A 17,806-nucleotide genomic window follows, 5' to 3' on the forward strand; every position below is an offset into this window, starting at 1 on the left:
CTCGCCAATGGTTTATCTATTTTATTTATTTTTTCAAAAAACCAACTCCTTGTTTCATTAATTTTCTGAATGATTCTTTTGTTTTCAATTTCATTGATCTCTGATTTGATTTTGGATATTTCTTTTCTTCTACTGAGTTTAGGCTTAGATTGTTCTTCTTTTTCCAATTCCATAAGATCTCTTGTGAGATTGTTGATGTGCTCTCTTTCTGTTTTTCGAATGTAGGCATCTAAAGTGATGAATTTTCCTCTCAAAACTGCTTTTGCAGTGTCCCACAGGTTTTGGTAGCTTGTGTCTTCATTGTTGTTATGCTCAAGGAAGTTAATGATTTCCTGTTTTATTTCTTCCTGCACCCATCTGTTATTCAACAGAAGATTGTTTAATTTCCATGTCTTTGGGTGGGGTCGAGCATTTTTGTTAGAGTTGAGTTCCACCTTTAGTGCCTTATGGTCTGAGAAGATACAAGGTAAAATTTCAATTCTTTTGATTCTGTTGATATTTGTTTTGTGTCCCAGGATATGATCAATTTTGGAGACTGTTCCATGGGGTGATGAGAAGAATGTATATTCTTTGTCTTTGGGGTGGAGTGTTCTATATGCGTCTGTCAAGCACAGTTGTTCTAGGGTCTCATTTAAATCTCTTATATCTTTGTTTAATTTCTGTTTAGAGGATCTGTCCAGCTCTGTAAGAGGAGTGTTAAAGTCCCCTGTTATTATGGTATTATCAGATATCATATTGCTCAGACTGAGTAAGGTCTGTTTCAAGAATCTGGGAGCATTCAAATTGGGTGCATAGATATTTAGAATTGAAATGTCTTCTTGTTGTATTTTTCCCTTGACCAATATAAAGTGACCATCTTTTTTTTTTTTGACTTTAGTTACTTTAAATCCACATGTATCTGAAAATAAGATTGCAACTCCTCTTTTCTTCTGAATGCCATTTGCCTGAAAAATTGTCTTCCAACCCTTGACTCGGAGCTTTAATTTGTCTTTTGAAGCCAGGTGTGTTTCTTGCAGACAGCAAATAGATGGCTTGTGTTTTTTAATCCAGTCAGCCAATCTATGTCTCTTCAGTGGGGAATTCAAGCCATTAACATTTATTGAGATAATTGATAAGTGTGGTAGTATTCTATTCATCTTATTTGGTGAGAGTCCATTGCTTAGTTTTATCTTTTGCATCAGTGTGGAGGTTAGGTTCTGTCCTATAATTTCTGAGTTCTTACTTTGATGCTGATCCATTGTGGTGGTCAGTGTGCAGAACAGGTTGAAGTGTTTCCTGTAGAGCTGGTCTTGTTGTGGCGAATTTCCTCAATGTTTGTATATCCTGAAATGATTTGATTTCTCCGTCAATTTTGAAGCTTAGCTTAGCAGGGTACAGAATTCTGGGCTGGAAATTGTTCTGTTTAAGTAGATTAAAGGTAGATGACCATTGTCTTCTTGCTTGGAAAGTTTCATTAGAGAAGTCTGCGGTCACTCTGATGGATTTGCCCCTGTAGGTCAACTGGCGCTTACTCCTGGCAGCTTGCAGAATCTTTTCTTTTGTCTTGACTTTGGACAGGTTCATCACAATGTGTCTTGGAGAAGCTTGGTTAGAGTTGAGGCGACCTGGGGTCCGATATCCCTCTGAAAGCAGTGTGTCAGAATCTTTGGTGATATTTGGGAAATTTTCTTTTATAATGTTCTCTAGTATGGCTTCCATTCCTCTGGGGCATTCTTCTTCCCCTTCTGGAATTCCTATAACTCGTATGTTGGAACGCTTCATAAAGTCCCATAATTCTGACAGTGAATGTTCTGCTTTCTCTCTCTTCTTTTCTGCCTCTTTTACTATCTGAGTTATCTCAAGAACTTTGTCTTCTACCTCTGAAATTCTTTCTTCTGCATGGTCTAACCTGTTGCTGATACTTTCCATTGCATCTTTAAGTTCCCTAATTGACTGTTTCAGTTCCTTCAGCTCTGCTATATCCTTTTTATATTCTTCATATCGTTCATCTCTTATTTGATTCTGTTTTTGGATTTCCTTTTGGTTATTTTCCACTTTATTAGCAGTTTCCTTCATTGTTTCCATCATTTCTTTCATTGTTTTCAACATGTGTTTCTAAATTCCCTTTCTGTCATTCCTAGCATTTCTTCATAGGTGAAATCATCTGCAGTAGCTACCTCATGGTCCCTTGGCGGGGTTGTTCTGGACTGGTTCTTCATGTTGCCTGGAGTTTTCTGCTGATTCTTCCTCATGAGTTGTTTCTTTTATCTGTTTCCTTGCCCTAATTTTCCTTTTACTTCCTCTTGCTCTTTAAGTTCTCGTGCCTGTGGACTAAGGGTTACAGGACCAGAGGAGTGAGAAGGTTGAAGAGCAAAAAAGGGATGAAAGAAGGGCGGACCGAGTGATAAGAAGAAAAAGAAAAATAGAGAAAGGAGAGGGGGTGGGTAAAAGGAATATTGACAAAAAGAAGAGAGGCACAGAAAGAGGGAGACAGAACAATATAGGTGTACAGTAGGGTACTTTGACACAACCTTAAAAAAAACCCACCTTCTGGGGGTGCCCAGTTGGGTGGTTCCCTTGAGGTCAGCAGCTCTTTGCTAACCTGATCAGACACAGTACCCCACCTCCACCCGGTAGAGAGGAAAGACAAAAATGCTATAAATCAAACCAAAACAAGCAAACAGAAAACTTTACGGGATAAAATTGGGTGAAAAACCAAATCATAGCAGTAGAAACACTAGCAAAAATGAAGTTCTAATTATTGAAAAAGACAGCAATGGGAAATTATAATTAAACTAGAAAAATTGAGAAAGAAAAAGGATCTGTATGGAAAAGGTTGAACTTATAAAACAAAACAACATCAACAACATCAAAATAAACAAAAAAAACCCAAACAAACAAAAAAAAAGAAAAAAACACAACCAAAAACAAAGCAGTATATATATGTTATTGAATATTGTCTGGGCAACACGTGGTCTTCTGGGGTATGAGATGTTAATCACAGTTCTGATATGACTGGAGGATGCTGATTTCTCAAACCCCAGCAGGTAGACACCCTAAATCTCTCTTCAGCCCACTTAAAAGGCACTTTGAACTTGTTCACTTGCTGAGCAGAAGCTTTCCCAGGAAAGTGCTTGTCGCTGGAATCACTGCTGAAGTGGCTATCCACTTACCCTGTGTGCCAAAACTGGTCTCACTCTGCCCCTGAGGGTTAGGACTGCAAGGCGGCTCAGACCCCGCCCTTAGGCTACTTGGTTGCTGGGTTACCAGCTCCCACCCGATTCTAGCTCTGCGACCCTGAGGGCGGAGCTTGCCGGGGCAGATCGCTCACAATGGCTCCCTGTGACCCAACGCCAAACACCATTAGCTCCGTCTGGCTCAGCGGCTCAGACTGGGGCCCTAGACAACGGCCAAAGTTCTCCGCACTCCCGCTCAGGCTCTCCCCAAGGCAGTTCAACTGAGTGCTAAGTCCAAAGACACCAAAACAGTTCACAGGTAAGGCCTTTCTGGTTTGCAGTCTCGCTGCTACTGAACTTACAGTTGCGGGCGGGTTTAGACGGATTGAACACACGTGACCACTTGCCGGTTTTCCACTATTTTAGTCCTCCTCTTGGGGTCCAGAAGTCTCTCGCTGACTCCTGTATCTGCGCAGGGGTGATGATAGGCAGATCCCACCAGCCAGAGATGCCTGGAGTTCTATCTCCCCAGACTCACGGTGCCCAGATGCAAGAAAGTTGTTACTCGGCTGCCATCTTGCTCCGCCTCCCTGAATGGTAATTTTGTCTTGTTCTTTGGTAATACTTTCACTAATTTCTTGAAACGGTTTTTTTTTGGGTTTCTTTTTGATTGTTTTCAACTTTCTCTTCAATTCCATCCATGTTATTTGCCATTCCCATTCTGAATTCCATTTCTGTTATTTTTGACAATTTCCTTAGGGTTTGGAGTTGAATGCTGTAGCTCCATTGTGATCACTGGGAGGGTGTAGATCTGTTTTGATTTTTCATATGTACAGGATTCTCTCATGGGCTTCTTCTCCTCTGAGACCTCTTTTCTCAATTCAGTGCTAACAGATTTGCTGGACACCTGTTCTTTACTAGGAACTCTCAAGATAGCTGTAGGATGCTCATAATGGGAGCTGAGGCTAGTGTGGAAATTGTTCTACTTCAAGTCTTCCCACAGAGGTAACAGCAGCAGCTGGATAACACTGTCATTCATTCTCAGATTGTGGGTGTTTGCTCAAAGCAGATCACAGTGAGCACAGTAGGCTGAGGCAGGAGATTGCTAGAGCTCAGGAATTCAGGAGCAGCCTGAGCAAGAGTGAGACCCTGTCTCTACTAAAAATAGCTGGGTTTTGTGGCAGGCACCTGCACTTCTAGCTACTCAGGAGACTCAGGCAAGAGGATGACTTGAGCCCCAGAATTTGATGTTTCTGTGAGCTATGATGCCATGGCACTCTACCTAGGGTGACAAAGTGGGAATCTGTCTCACAAAAAACAAAAAACAAAAAAGCAGGTCACAGGGAGCTGCTGGCTTGAGGCTAGGCATTTCTGGTGGAACATTGGACTTTGGAGCACAGTTCTTCCAGGCCAGATTTGGTGGTGGAGGCTCTGGGGTGGGATTTGGGCATCTAGGTGCAGTGCCAGAATCTTGGGGATGGTGTCTCATTGCTTGCAAGTGTTCTGGGGCAGCAGGGGCAGATCCTGAGGCCCTGGTGTGATAGCCTCAGAGCCAGGACAGAGAAGCCATAAGCAGAGCTTATGAGCAGGTCCTCATGAATACAAGGGCTTATCTTATCAGTAGGGAAGGGTCAATGCCATGCATGAATGGGCCAAGTAAGAGCTTGGTGAGGGGCGGAGTCAGCAAACCAGTAGGAGGCTGCTTCCCAGACACAGAGGCCTGTCCCATGGATGCCTTATGAGCCAGGCAGAGGTTGGTTCTAGAAGTTCATGGACTGCAGACCTCTCCATGCCCCACTGAAAACCTGCTGAAGCAGATACCAAAAACCTCACAGGTCAGCCTCTGTTGCGCTCAGGTATGAAAGCCTCACTGGTGTACATGGGGAGGAACATTAAGGAATATCTTTTTTCTTTTTTTTTTATTGTTGGGGATTCATTGAGGGTACAAGAAACCAGGTTACATTGATTGCATTTGTTAGGTAAAGTCCCTCTTACAACTGTGCCTTGCCTCCAAAAGTTGTGTCACACACTGAACCTCCACCCGCTCCCTCTTTCCCTCTCTCTCCTCTTCCTTTCCCCCACCCCTCCCTCCTTCTCTTTCTCTCTCTGCTCTCCCCTTCCCCCACTCCCACCATGTCATTAATTGTCATTAACTGTCCTCATATCAAAATTGAATACATAGGATTCATGCTTCTCCATTCTTGTGATGCTTTACTTAAGAATAATGTGTTCCACTTCCATCTAGGTAATACAAAGGCTGTAAAGCAGTGGTTCTCAACCTATGGGTCGTGAATACAAAGGCTGTAAAGCAGTGGTTCTCAACCTATGGGTCGTGACCCCTTTGGGGATCTCCTGAATATCAGGAGATATTTACATTATAATTCATAACAGTAGCAAAATTACAGTCATGAAGTAGCAATGAAAATAATTTTATGGTTGGGGGTCACCACAACATAAGGAACTGTATTAAAGGGTTGCAGCCTTAGGAAGGTTAAGAACCAATTCTGTAAAGTCTCCATTTTTTTTACTAGCTGAATAGTATCCCATGGTGTACATATACCACAGCTTGTTAATCCATTCCTGGGTTGGGGGCATTTAGGCTGTTTGTACATTTTGGCGATTGTAAATTGAGCTGCAATAAATGGTCTAGGGCAAATGTTGTTACGATAAAATGATTTTTTTCCTTGTGGGTAGATGCCCAGTAATGGGATTGCAGGATCAAATGGGAGGTCTAGTTTGAGTTCTTTGAGGTTTCTCCATACTTCCTTCCAAAAAGGTTGTATTAGTTTGCAGTCCCACCAGCAGTGTAAAAGTGTTCCTTTCTCTCCACATGCATGCCAGTATCTGCAGTTTTGAGATTTTGTGATGTGGGCCATTCTCCCTGGGGTTAGATGATATCTCAGGGTGGTTTTGATTTGCATTTCTCTCATAATTAGAGATGATGAGGATATTTTCATATGTTGCTAGCCATTCGTCTGTCTTCTGTAGAGAAGGTCTGTTCATCTCTCTTCCCCATTGGTATATGGGACTGTTGGTTTTTTTCATGTGGATTAATTTGAGTTCTCTATAGATCCTAGTTTTCAAGCCTTTGTCTGATTCAAAATATGCAAATATCCTTTTCCATTGTGTAAGTTGTCTATTTGCTTTGGTTGTTGTCTCCTTAGCTGTACAGAAGCTTTTCAGTTTACTTAAGTCCCATTTGTTTATTTTTGTTGTTGTAATTGCCATGGCAGTCTTCTTCATGAAGTCTTTCTCCAGGCTGATATCTGTTTTTCCGTGCTTTCTTTGAGGATTTTTATTGTTTCATACCTTAAATTTAAATACTTTATCCATCTTAAATCGATTGTTGTGAGTAGAGAAAGGTTTGGGTCCAGTTTCAGTCTTTTTCATGTGGATATACAGTTCTCCCAGCACCATTTATTGAATAGGGAGTCTTTCCCTCAGTGTATGTTCTTGTTTGGTATATCAAAGATTAGGTGATTGTAAGATGTTAGTTTCATTTCCTGGTTTTCTATTTGATTCCAAATGTCTATGTCTCTATTTTTGTGCCAGTACCATGCTGTCTTGACCACTATTGCCTTGTAGAACAGCCTAAAATCTAGTATTCTGATGCCCCTGGCTTTGTTTTTATAACTAAGAACTTCCCTAGCTATCTGGAGTTTTTTGTGGGTCCATACAAATTTCAGAATCATTTTTTCCAAGTCCTAAAAGTACGATGTTGGTATCTTAATAGGGATAACATTGAATTGATAGATTGCTTTGGGAGGTACAGATATTTTAACAATGTTGATTCTTCCCAGCCATGAGCATGGTATGTTCTTCCATTTGTTAATATCCTCTGCTATTTCCTTTCTTAGAGTTTCATAAGTTTCTTTATAGAGGTCCTTCACCTCTTTTGTTAGGTACATTCATAGGTATTTCATTTTCTTTGAAGCTATGGTGAAGGGAGTGTGTCCTTAATTAGCCTCTTATCTTGGCTGTTGTTGGTGTATACAAAGGCCACTGACTTGTGGACATTGATTTTATATCCTGAGACGTTATTGTGTTTTTTTGATGACTTCCAAGAGTCTTGTGGTTGAGTCTTTGGGGTTCTCTAAGTATAAGATCATATCATCAGCAAAGATGGAGAGTTTGACTTCCTCTGCTCCCATTTGGATACCCTTTATTTCCTTGTTTTCCTAATTGTATTGGCTAGAACTTCCAGCACTATGTTGAATAGTAAAGGTGACAGAGAACAACCTTGTCTGGTTCCCGTTATAAGTGGAAAAGCTTTCAGTTTTACTCCATTCAGTAAAATATTAGCTGTGGGTTTGTCATAGATAGCTTCAATCAGTTTAAGAAATGTTCCACCTATGCCTATACCCTTCAGTGTTCTAATAGGAAAAGGATGCTGGATTTTACCGAATGCTCTTTCTGCATCTATTGAGAGGATCATATGGCCTTTGTTTTTGCTTCTGTTGATATGGTAAATAACGTTTATGGACTTGCGTATGTTAAACCAGCCTTGCATTCCTGGGATGAAACCTACTTGATCATGTATGACTTTTTTGATGATAAGCTATAATTTATTGGCTAGAATTTTGTTGAGAATTTTTGCATCTATATTCATTAGTGAAATTGGTCTGAAATTCTCCTTTTTAGTTGGTGTCTTTTCCTGGTTTTGGTATCAGACTGATGTTTGCTTCATAGTATGTACTGGGGAAGATTCTTTCCTCATCAATTTTTTGGAATAATTTCTGAAGTATGTGAATAAGCTATTCTTTGAAGGTTTGATAGAATTCTGGTGTGAAGCCATCGGACCAGGGCAATTTTTTGTTGCAAAAAAAAAAAAAATTTTTTTTTTTTTGAGACAGAGCCTCAAGCTGTCGCCCTGGGTAGAGTGCTATGGCATCACAGCTCACAGCAACCTCCAACTCCTGGGCTCAAGCAATTCTCCTGCCGCCACCTCCCAAGTAGCTGGGTCTACAGGTGCCTGCCACAATGCCTGGCTATTTTTTGGTTGCAGCTGTCATTGTTGTTTGGCGGGCCCAGACTGGATTCAAACCCACCATCTCAGGTACATGTGGCTGGCACCTTAGACACTTGAGCCACAGGCACTGAGCCATGTTGGGAGATTTTTTATTGTTTCTTTGATTTTGGTGCTTGAAGTTGGACTGTTCAGGAGATCTATTTCTTCCTGGCTAAGTCAAGGGAGAGGGTACGATTCCAAATATTGATCCATTTCCTTTGGATATTTCTTTTCTTCTGCTGGATTTAGACTTAGATTGTTCTTCTTTATCCAATTCCATAAGATGCCTTGTGAGTTTGTTGATGTGCTCACTTTCTGTTTTTCAAATGTAGGCATCTAAAGTGATAAATTTTCCTTCAGAACTGCTTTTACTATATCCCACAGGTTTTGGTAGCTTGTGTCTTCACTGTTATTATGCTCAGGGAAGTTAATGATTTCCTCTCTTACTTCTTCCTGCACCCAACTCACATTCAGCATAAGGTTGTTTAATTTCCATGCCTTTGTGTGAGGCTGCACGTTTTTTGTGGAGTTGAGTTCCACCTTTAGTGCCTTGTGGTCTGAGAAGATACAAGGTAAAATTTCAATTCTTTTGATTCTGTTGAGCTTTGTTTTGTATCCTAGGACATGATGCATTTTGGAGAATGTTCGACAATCTTCATTGTTGTTATGCTCAAGAAAGTTAATGATTTCCTCTTTAATTTCTTCCTGCACCCAACTGTCATTCACTATAAGGTTGTTTAATTTCCATGCCTTTGTGTGGGGCTTAATGTTTTTGTTGGAGTTGAGTCCCACCTTTAGTGCCTTGTGGTCTGAAAAGATACAAGGTAAAATTTCAATTCTTTTGATTCTGCTGAGGTTTGTTTTGTGTCCTAGGATATGATCAATTTTGGAGATTGTTCCATGTGGCTATGAGAAGAATGTATATTCTTTATATTTAGGATGGAGTGTTCTATATACATCTATCAAGCACAGTAGTGCTAGGGTCTCATTTAGGTCTCTTATATCTTTGTTTAATTTCTGTTTTGAGGATCTGTCCAGCTGTGTGAGAGGACTGTTAAAGTCCCCTGTTATTATGGTGTTATAGGATATCATATTGCTCAGACTAAGTCAGATCTGTTTCAAGAATCTGGGAGCATTTAAGTTGGCTGCATAAAAATTTAGAATTGAAATGTCTTCTTATTGTATTTTTCCCTTGATCAATATGAAGTGACCATCTTTGTCTTTTTTGACTTTAGTTGCTTTAAATCCACGTGTATCTGAAAATAAGATTGCAACCCCTTTTTTCTTCTTGATTCCATTTGCCTGAAAAATTGTCTTCCAACCCTTAACTCTGAGGTTTAATTTTTCTTTTTTTTTTTTTTGTAGAGACAGTCTCACTTTATGGCCCTCGGTAGAGTGCCATGGCCTCACACAGCTCACAGCAACCTCCAACTCCTGGGCTTAAGCGATTCTCTTGTCTCAGCCTCCTGAGCAGCTGGGACTACAGGCGCACGCCACAACGCCCGGCTATTTTTTGGTTGCAGTTTGGCCGGGGCCGGGTTTGAACCCGCCACCCTCGGCATATGGGGCCGGTGCCTTACCAACTGAGCCACAGGCACCGCCCTTAATTTGTCTTTTGAGACTAGGTGGGTTTCTTGCAGACAGGAAATGGATAGCTTGTGTTTTTTAATCCAGTCAGCCAATCTATGCCTCTTCAGTGAGGAATTCAAGCCATTAACATTTATTGAGATAATTGATAAGTGTGGTAGCATTCTATTCATCTTATTTTGTGAAAGTCCATTGCTTAGTTTTGTCTTTTGCATCATTGTGGAAGCTAGGTTCTGTCCTTTAAGTTCTGGGTATTTACTTTGCTGAAGGTCCATTGTGATGATCTATGTGAGGAACAGGTGAAGCATTTCCTGTATAGCTGGTCTTATTGTGGCAAATTTCCTTAGTTTTTGCATATCAGTAAAAGATTTGATTTCTCCATCAATTTTAAAGCTTAGCTTAGGGGGATATAGAATTTGGGCTGGAATTTGTTCTGTTTAAGTAGATTAACGGTAGATGACCATTGTCTTCTGGCTTGAAAAGTTTCATTAGAGAAGTCTGCGGTCACCCTGATGGATTTTCTCCTGTAGGTCAATTGATGCTTACTCCTGGCAGCATGCAAAATCTTTTCTTTTGTCTTAACTTTGGGCGAGTTCGTCACAATGTGTCTTGGAGAAGCTCTATTAGAGTTGAGGCAACCTGGGGTCTGATATCCCTCTGAAAGGAGTGTGTCAGAATCTTTGGTGATGTTTGGGAAATTTTAATTTATCATATTCACTAGTATGGCTTCTATTCCTCTGGGGCATTCTTCTTCTCCTTCTGGGATACCTACAACTCATATGTTTGAAGGCTTCATAAAGTCCTGTAATTCTGTCAGTGAATGTTCTGCTTTCTCTCTCTTCTTTTCTGCCTCTTTAACTATCTGAGTTATCTCAAGAGCTTTGTCCTCTACCTCTGAGATTCTTTTTTCTGCATGGTCTGATCTGTTGTTGATACTTTATATTGCATCTTTAAGTTTCTTAATTCACTGTTTTAATTCCTTCAGCTCTGCTATATCCTTTCTATATTCTTCACCTTGTTCATCTCTTATTTGATTCTGTTTTTGGATTTCCTTTGGTTATTTTCCACTTTCTTAGCAATTTCCTTCATTGTTTTTATCATCTATATTTGAAATTCCCCTTCTGTCATTTCTAACATTTCTTTATACGTGGACTCCTCTGCAGTAGCTACCTCACTGTCCCTTGGGAGGGTTGCTCTGAATTGTTTTTTTCATGTTGCCAGGATTTTTCTGCTGATTCTTCCTCATGAGTGTATTCTTTTATCTGTTTCCTTGCCCTAATTTTCTTTTCACTTCCTCTTGCTCTTTAATTTACTATGCCATTGGCCTAAGGTTTTGATGAGTTCTTTTGGTACAGGACTGGAAGGATGAGAAAATTGAAGAGCAAGCAGGGAAAAAGATTTTTTTTAAAGAGAGAGAGAAAGGAGGGTGGCACCTGTGGCTCAGTGGGTAGGGCAATGGCCCCATATACTGAGGGTGGCAGGCTCAAACCCGGCCCCAGCCAAACTGCAACAACAATAAAATATAGCCAGGTGTTGTGGCAGGCAGCTGTAGTCCCAGCTACTTGGGAAGCTGAGGCAAGAGAATCAGCTAAGCCCAGGAGTTGGAGGTTTCTGTAAGCTGTGTGAATGCCACGGCATTCTACCCAGAGCAAAAAAGTGAGACTCTGTCTCTACAAAAAAGAGAGAGAGAGAGAGAGAGAGAGAAAGGAGAGGGGACAAGTAAAAGGGAATACTGACAAAAAGAAGAGCGGTGCAGAAAGTGGGAGACAAGAGTAATATAGGTGTATAGTAGGGTACCTTGACCCAACCTTAAAAAAAAAAAACAACCTCTGGGGGTGCTGGGCTGGGTGGTTCCCTTGGGGTCAGCAACACGTTGCCAGCCTGTTCAGACATAGTACCCCACCTCCACCAAGTAGAGAGGAAAAACAAAAATACTATAAATGAAGCCAAAACAAACAATCAAAAAAAACCTTATGGGATAAAATTGGGGGAAAACCAAATAATAGGGGCAGAAACACTAGCAAAAATGAAGTTCTAATTGTTAAAGAAGGCAAAAATGGAAAATTATATTTGAACTAGAAAAATGAAGAAAGAAAATGAAAGAAAAAAAGGAAAATCTAGAGGAAAAATATTGAGAAAAAAACAAAAACAAAAACAAAGCAGTATATATATCTTGCTGAATATTGTCTGAGCAACAGGTGATATTCTAGGGTATGAGATGTTAATCACAATGCTGATACAGCTGTACTGGAGGTCTCTGCTGGTTTCTCAAACCCCACAGGATTGAAAACCTAAATCTCTCCTCGGCCTGCTTAAAAGACATTTCAAACTGTTAATCTTGGCTAAACAGAAAGTTTCCAAGGAAAAGCACTTGTCTGGGATCTCTCCTGAAGTGGCTGCTCACTTATCCAGTGCGCCAAAACTGGTCTCATTCTATGCCCCTGAGGGCCAAAGTTGTAAGGCAGCCCTGTTTACTGCCAAACACTGAAATCTCTGCTCCTCCCCAGTGTCTCAGTTCCTGCCTTTGGGCTGCCCAGTCACTAGATTACTCGCCCAAGGTCTCCTGGCAGATCCTTACTCTGTGACCCTGAGGGCAGGGCCTGCAGGGGGAGTCCTCCCACAATGGCTGTGGCCCACAGTCAAAGAATATTAGCTCCCTTCTGGCTCAGCAGCTCAGTCCAGGGCCCTAGACAATGCTTAAAGTCATTGCACTCTCACCCCAGTTCTCCTGAGGTAGTTCAACAAAGTGCCCAAATCAAATAAAAAAAAAAAAAACCCACAGGTAAGGCCTTCCCTGTTTGTAATCTGCTGCTGCTGTAGTTACAGCTACAGGTGACCTCCAACCAAACGAACACATGGCAACCACTTGCCAGTTCTCCACTGCTTTTTGTCCTCCTCATGGGGTCAAGAAGTCTCTCACTGTCTCCCTGTGTCCCCAACAGGATGTTTCTGGGCAGATCCCACCAGCTAGAGATGTCTGGAGTCTTCCCTCCTCAATCTCACTGAGCTGGTTGCAAGGAAGCTGTTACTTGCTGCCATCTTGCTCCTCTCCCCCATTAAGGAAAATCCTTGAGCAAGGCTTCTGAGCTAGAAACAGGGCTGTGCAGATAGTGGGATGATCTGACCTGGAAGGTGAGGTCAGGCCAAGCAGGGAGGAGGCAGTTAAGACCTGCTAGGATGCAATCAGGTCAAACAAGAGGTTGGCTGCTCTGCAGGTAGAGGGGCCAGTGGATGTCAGGTTGAGCAGGCAGAAATTAACTCCCTTGTCTCAGGGACTATGGTATTGTCTACACCCCATTCAGGAACTGCTGAAGTGATCTCCCAAAGCCTCTCAGGTCAGAGCCTGGTGCGCACCCCTCCTACCCCTCTGTGAAAACCTCAGAACTGAAACTGGGCAGGAGCCACAAGCAAAGACTCTGAGCAGGGCTTCTGGACCAGAGCAGGGTGGTACAGATAGAGGACTGTACAGAGGGCTGGGTCAGGGCCAAGCAGGCAGGAGGCAGATGGCACCTGAAGGGCAGACCCTGTGCCTACAGAGCCTCTGTGGATGCCAGGTCAGGTGGGCAGAGGTCATAGCTCTCCAAGCCCCACCTAGCACCCACCAAAACTATTACCCAAAGCCGGTCAGGTTAGAGCCTACTGCATTTGGGTCAATTCTTTTGCTCAGGTCCTGTCGTGCTCTAGGGATAAAGGGCTTGGCTTCAAGTTCCAGGGTCCCTTTCAGGGAAGCCACAAGTCAGTCCACTGCCCCCTTCCTGCCCGTTGGAGGCTCAATGTGGTGCAACCAAGAGCACAGTATGGCTTTAGCTTTTGCCTGATCCCTTCTGCATCTATTGTCTGGTGCATCAGCTATACACAGACTTCAGGCAGGTCCACTGTCCCATAAGGTAGGTCTTTAGGGGTGGTAGGAAGCATCTTATAGTTCAATTTGCACTGTGTGAGCACTCACATTCTCTGATCTTGTTATATATATACATCCCACCTTTACTTTCTGTTGCCCATGAATGTCTGCATTGCTTCTCAGCGATTTCACAATGCTGCTTCAGAGAAGACTTATCCATATGTATGCAGTTGCCTGCACCTTTCTCTTCTTTTCTTGGGAGTGGCATGCTGGGAGGCTGCCTCTAGTCCATTATTTTATTAACTCACATTTTCTTTTTCTTAATCTTTATTTTTAAGTTTGTAGATAGGCTCGGCACCTGTAGCTCAGAGGCTAGGGAGCCAGCCACATACACCAGAGCTGGCGGGTTCGAATCCGACCCAGGCCTGCCAAACAACGACAACTACAACCAAAATATAGCCGAGAATTGTGGCAGGCACCCGTAGTCTCAGACCCAGGCCTGCCAAACAACAATGACAACTACAACCAAAATATAGCCGAGAATTGTGGCAGGCACCCATAGTCCCAGCTACTTAGGAGGCTGAGGCAGGAGAATCTCTAGAGCCCAAGAGTTTGAGGTTGCTGTGAGCTGTGATGCCATGGCACTCTACCCAGGACAACAACATGAGAGTCTGCCTCAAAAAAAAAAAAAAGTTTGCAAAATAATGTTCAAACTCCTGAAAATAAAAAGAAAACATAGGCTGGCTCGGTGCCTGTAGCTCAAGCAGCTAAGATGCCAGCCACATACACCAGAGCTGGCAGGTTCGAATCTAGCCCGGGCCTGCCAAACAAAAATGACAATTGCAACCAAAATATAGCCAGGCATTGTGGCAGGTGCCTGTAGTCCCAGCTACTTGGGAAGCTGAGGCAAGAGAATCGCTTAAGCCCAGGAGTTGGAGATTGCTGTGAGCTGTGATGCCACAGCACACTACGCAGGGTGACAGATTGAGGCTCTGTCTCAAAAAAAAAAAGAAAAGAAAACATAGGCATCAGATAATAGTATGTACATAACATCTAAAAAAATCAGAAAAGACAGTCTGAATTAATTTTATCAATGTTCTTCATGCTGTACCTAATACACTTTCCATATATTGCAAGTGGTACTACTACTTGGTACAGTAATATGGTAAGCAAAATATGTAATTACATTTGCACTGCACACATCTTTTTGTCAGGTTCTCACTCTGTTGCTCAGGTGAGAGTGCAGTAGTGCAAGCAGATCTCACTGTAGCCTCAAACTCCTGGGCTCAGACAATCCTGCCTCAAGTTCCTGTGTAGTTAGGATTGCAAGGGTGTGCCCCCATGCCAAACTAATTTTTTTTATTATTATTATTTTTGTGTGTGTGTGGAGTTGAGTTCTCTCTGTGCTGCCCAGGTTGATTTCAAACTCCTAGGCTCAAGCAATTTGCCTGCTTTTATTTCACAAAAGGCTGGGATTGCAGGCATGAGCCACGGTACCCAGCCTCTTCCTCATTATTCATGAATACATACTAATTGTACATATTTGTGGGATATATCTGATATTTTAATATATGTGTATAATGTATAATTATCAAATCAGGGTAACTGGGATATCCATCACCTTAAACCTTGATTCTTTCTTTCTGTTGAGAACATTCAAAATAGTCTCTTCTAGCTATTTTGAAATGCACAATAAATGATTGTTAATGATAGTGGCCCTACTATACTATCAAACACTAGAATTTATTTGGCCTATTTTACTGTAAGGTGATATCCATTAACAGGATTGAGGATCTCCCCAATCCTCTGCTCCCCACTACCCTTCCAGCCTCTGCTAACAACTATTCTACTCTCTACTTTACGAGGTCAATTTTATTGGCGCCCACACGTCAGTGAGAAAATGTAGTATTTCTGTTTCTGTGCTTAGCTCATCTCACTATATTATTTGTTCACTAGATTTGCTTTTTTCATTATTAGTAGTAAATATAATGTGAATATCATTTTCTTCAGGTTTATTCATGTTGCTGCAAATAACAGGATTTCATTCCTTTCATGGTCAAATAATATTTAATTGGGTATATATGCCACATTTTTTATGCATTCTTCTCCTGATGGACACTTTAGTGGATTTGATGTCTTGGCTATTGTGAAAAGTGCTGTGATAAGCTTGGGAGTGCAGTATTTCTTTGACATACTGATTTCCTTTCCTTTGCAAAATGAGTATACCCTGTAGTGGGATTGCTGGATCATAAATTTCTATTTTTAGTTTGTATAGAAACCCCCAAATTGTTTTCCATAAAAACTAAATGAGCTCACATTCCAAACTACAGTGTACAAGGTTCAAATCTCACCATATTGTACCAGCACTTGTCTTTACTTTTTTATTATATAGTGGCCATCCTAACAAGTATGAGGTAATATCTCATTGTGATTTTTACTTACATTTCCTGAAGGATTAGTGATGTTCAGCATTTTCTCATATAGTTTTTGGCATTTCCCTTGTCTTCTTATGAGAAATGTCCATTCCCGTCATTTGCCTTCTGGTGTGTGCCACCAAGCCCAGCTAGTTCTTTTATGTTTAATAGAGACAAGGTCTCAGTCTTGGTCAAGCTGTTCTTGAATTCCTGAAATCAAGCCATACACCCACCTCAGCCTCCCAGAGTGCTAGGATTACAGTATGAGCCATGGCACCTAGCCCATTTGCCTATTTTTAAATTGCTTTTTTTTCTTGCTATTGAGTTATTGGAGTTTCTGATATACTTTGTATGTTAACACCTTATCAGATATATAGTTTGCAAAAATTTTTTCCCATTCCATAGATTGTCTATTCACTCTGTTGATTATTGCCTTTGTTGTGCCTAAACTTTATACTTTGATGTAATCTCATTTGTCTATTTTTGTTTTCATTGCCTGTGCTTTGAGAGACATATCCAAAAAGATCATTGCCCAGACCAGTGTCATGGAGCTTTTCCCTTGTTTCTTTTGGTAAGTAGTTTTGCAGTTTCGGGTCTTAGGTTTAAGTCAAGTCTTTAGTGTTGTATTTGTATTAATTTAGCCAGAAGTTTGGCTGTAACAGAAGTTTGCTATTGCCACAATCACTGATATTCAGAATTTCCTGTTGCAGTGGGCACCAAAGATTTCAAATTGTTCTAGTGACCTTGTTTTTATCTGACCTCTGATTTCTGGGTCTTTTCTTTTCTTTTTTTTTTTTTTTTTGTAGAGACAGAGTCTTACTTTATTGCCCTCGGTAGAGTGCCGTGGCCTCACACAGCTCACAGCAACCTCCAACTCCTGGGCTTAAGCGATTCTCTTGCCTCAGCCTTTGTGCTGACCCTCAAGGAGAGTCTTTCTCCTGTAGCTCATCCAGCTAACACCCGCTGTTGTTATTAATATGTAACAGTGTATATTGTTTGTTTGTTTGTTTGTTTTTTGTAGAGACAGAGTCTCACTTTATGGCCCTCGGTAGAGTGCCGTGGACTCACACAGCTCACAGCAACCTCCAACTCCTGGGGCTTAAGCGATCCTCTTGCCTCAGCCTCCCGAGTAGCTGGGACTACAGGCGCCCGCCACAACGCCCGGCTATTTTTTGGTTGCAGTTTGGCCGGGGGCCACCCTCGGTATATGGGGCCGGCTCCTTACCGACTGAGCCACAGGCACCGCCCAACAGTGTATATTGTTATACAGGAGGCTAAGTAGTTGGTCATAGGTTTGGGGGTAGGGGCAGTAATATTCTTTAATGTCTAATTCAGGCTCAGTCTTTAGAACACACAATGTACCTATGATCAAGAATTGTGTCCTCAACTCATGTCTCTACTCCTCACCTAGGGACATCGATTTTGTTCAGGAATAGTGCCAAGTATTTCCTATGAATAATCCCATGTAATAATTCCCTTTTATAATTGGATGCTAGATGGAAAACAGAGTAAAGACTTTTGTACACCTACAGTGCATCTTACAAAGAAGGTACATGTGAAATTTACTAAATGTAGAATATAAATGCCTTAACATAATAACTAAGAAAGTGCAGTAAGGCTATGTTAACCAGTTTGATGAAAATATTTCAAATTGTATATAAAACCAGCACATTGTACCCCATGATTGCATTAATGTACACAGCTATGATTTAATTAAAAAATAAAATAAAATGAAGAGTTTTGTAGAGTATTGGTAGAGTCACCTATCAATAGTCACATAACAAAAACTGCTAGAGCTGGA

The 17,806-nt window shown here is 41.5% G+C and overlaps 1 protein-coding gene across 8 annotated transcripts in view; it reads left to right on the forward strand.

Annotated features, from left to right (window-relative positions):
* The first annotated feature begins 3,457 nt into the window (after nucleotides 1-3,457).
* The window catches only part of LOC128596682 (cytochrome P450 2G1-like), a 35,597-nt gene continuing 21,248 nt past the window's right edge, over nucleotides 3,458-17,806 (forward strand). For 4 of the 8 annotated variants that reach the window (XM_053606300.1, XM_053606302.1, XM_053606299.1 and 1 more), the window contains exon 1: nucleotides 4,863-5,011. Coding sequence is in view for 3 of the 8 variants with exons in the window: in XM_053606304.1 (XP_053462279.1) it covers nucleotides 3,637-3,752 (116 nt within the window). In the remaining 5 variants the exon portion in view is untranslated. Of the gene's footprint in view, nucleotides 3,475-3,541; nucleotides 3,753-4,862; nucleotides 5,012-16,535; nucleotides 16,577-17,806 lie in introns of those variants that run through there. The other 4 variants (XM_053606304.1, XM_053606295.1, XM_053606303.1 and 1 more) reach the window with 4 other exon arrangements.

The sequence above is a fragment of the Nycticebus coucang genome, chromosome 10 (assembly GCF_027406575.1).
Source record: "Nycticebus coucang isolate mNycCou1 chromosome 10, mNycCou1.pri, whole genome shotgun sequence".
In the NCBI taxonomy this organism is placed as follows: Eukaryota; Metazoa; Chordata; class Mammalia; order Primates; family Lorisidae; genus Nycticebus; species Nycticebus coucang.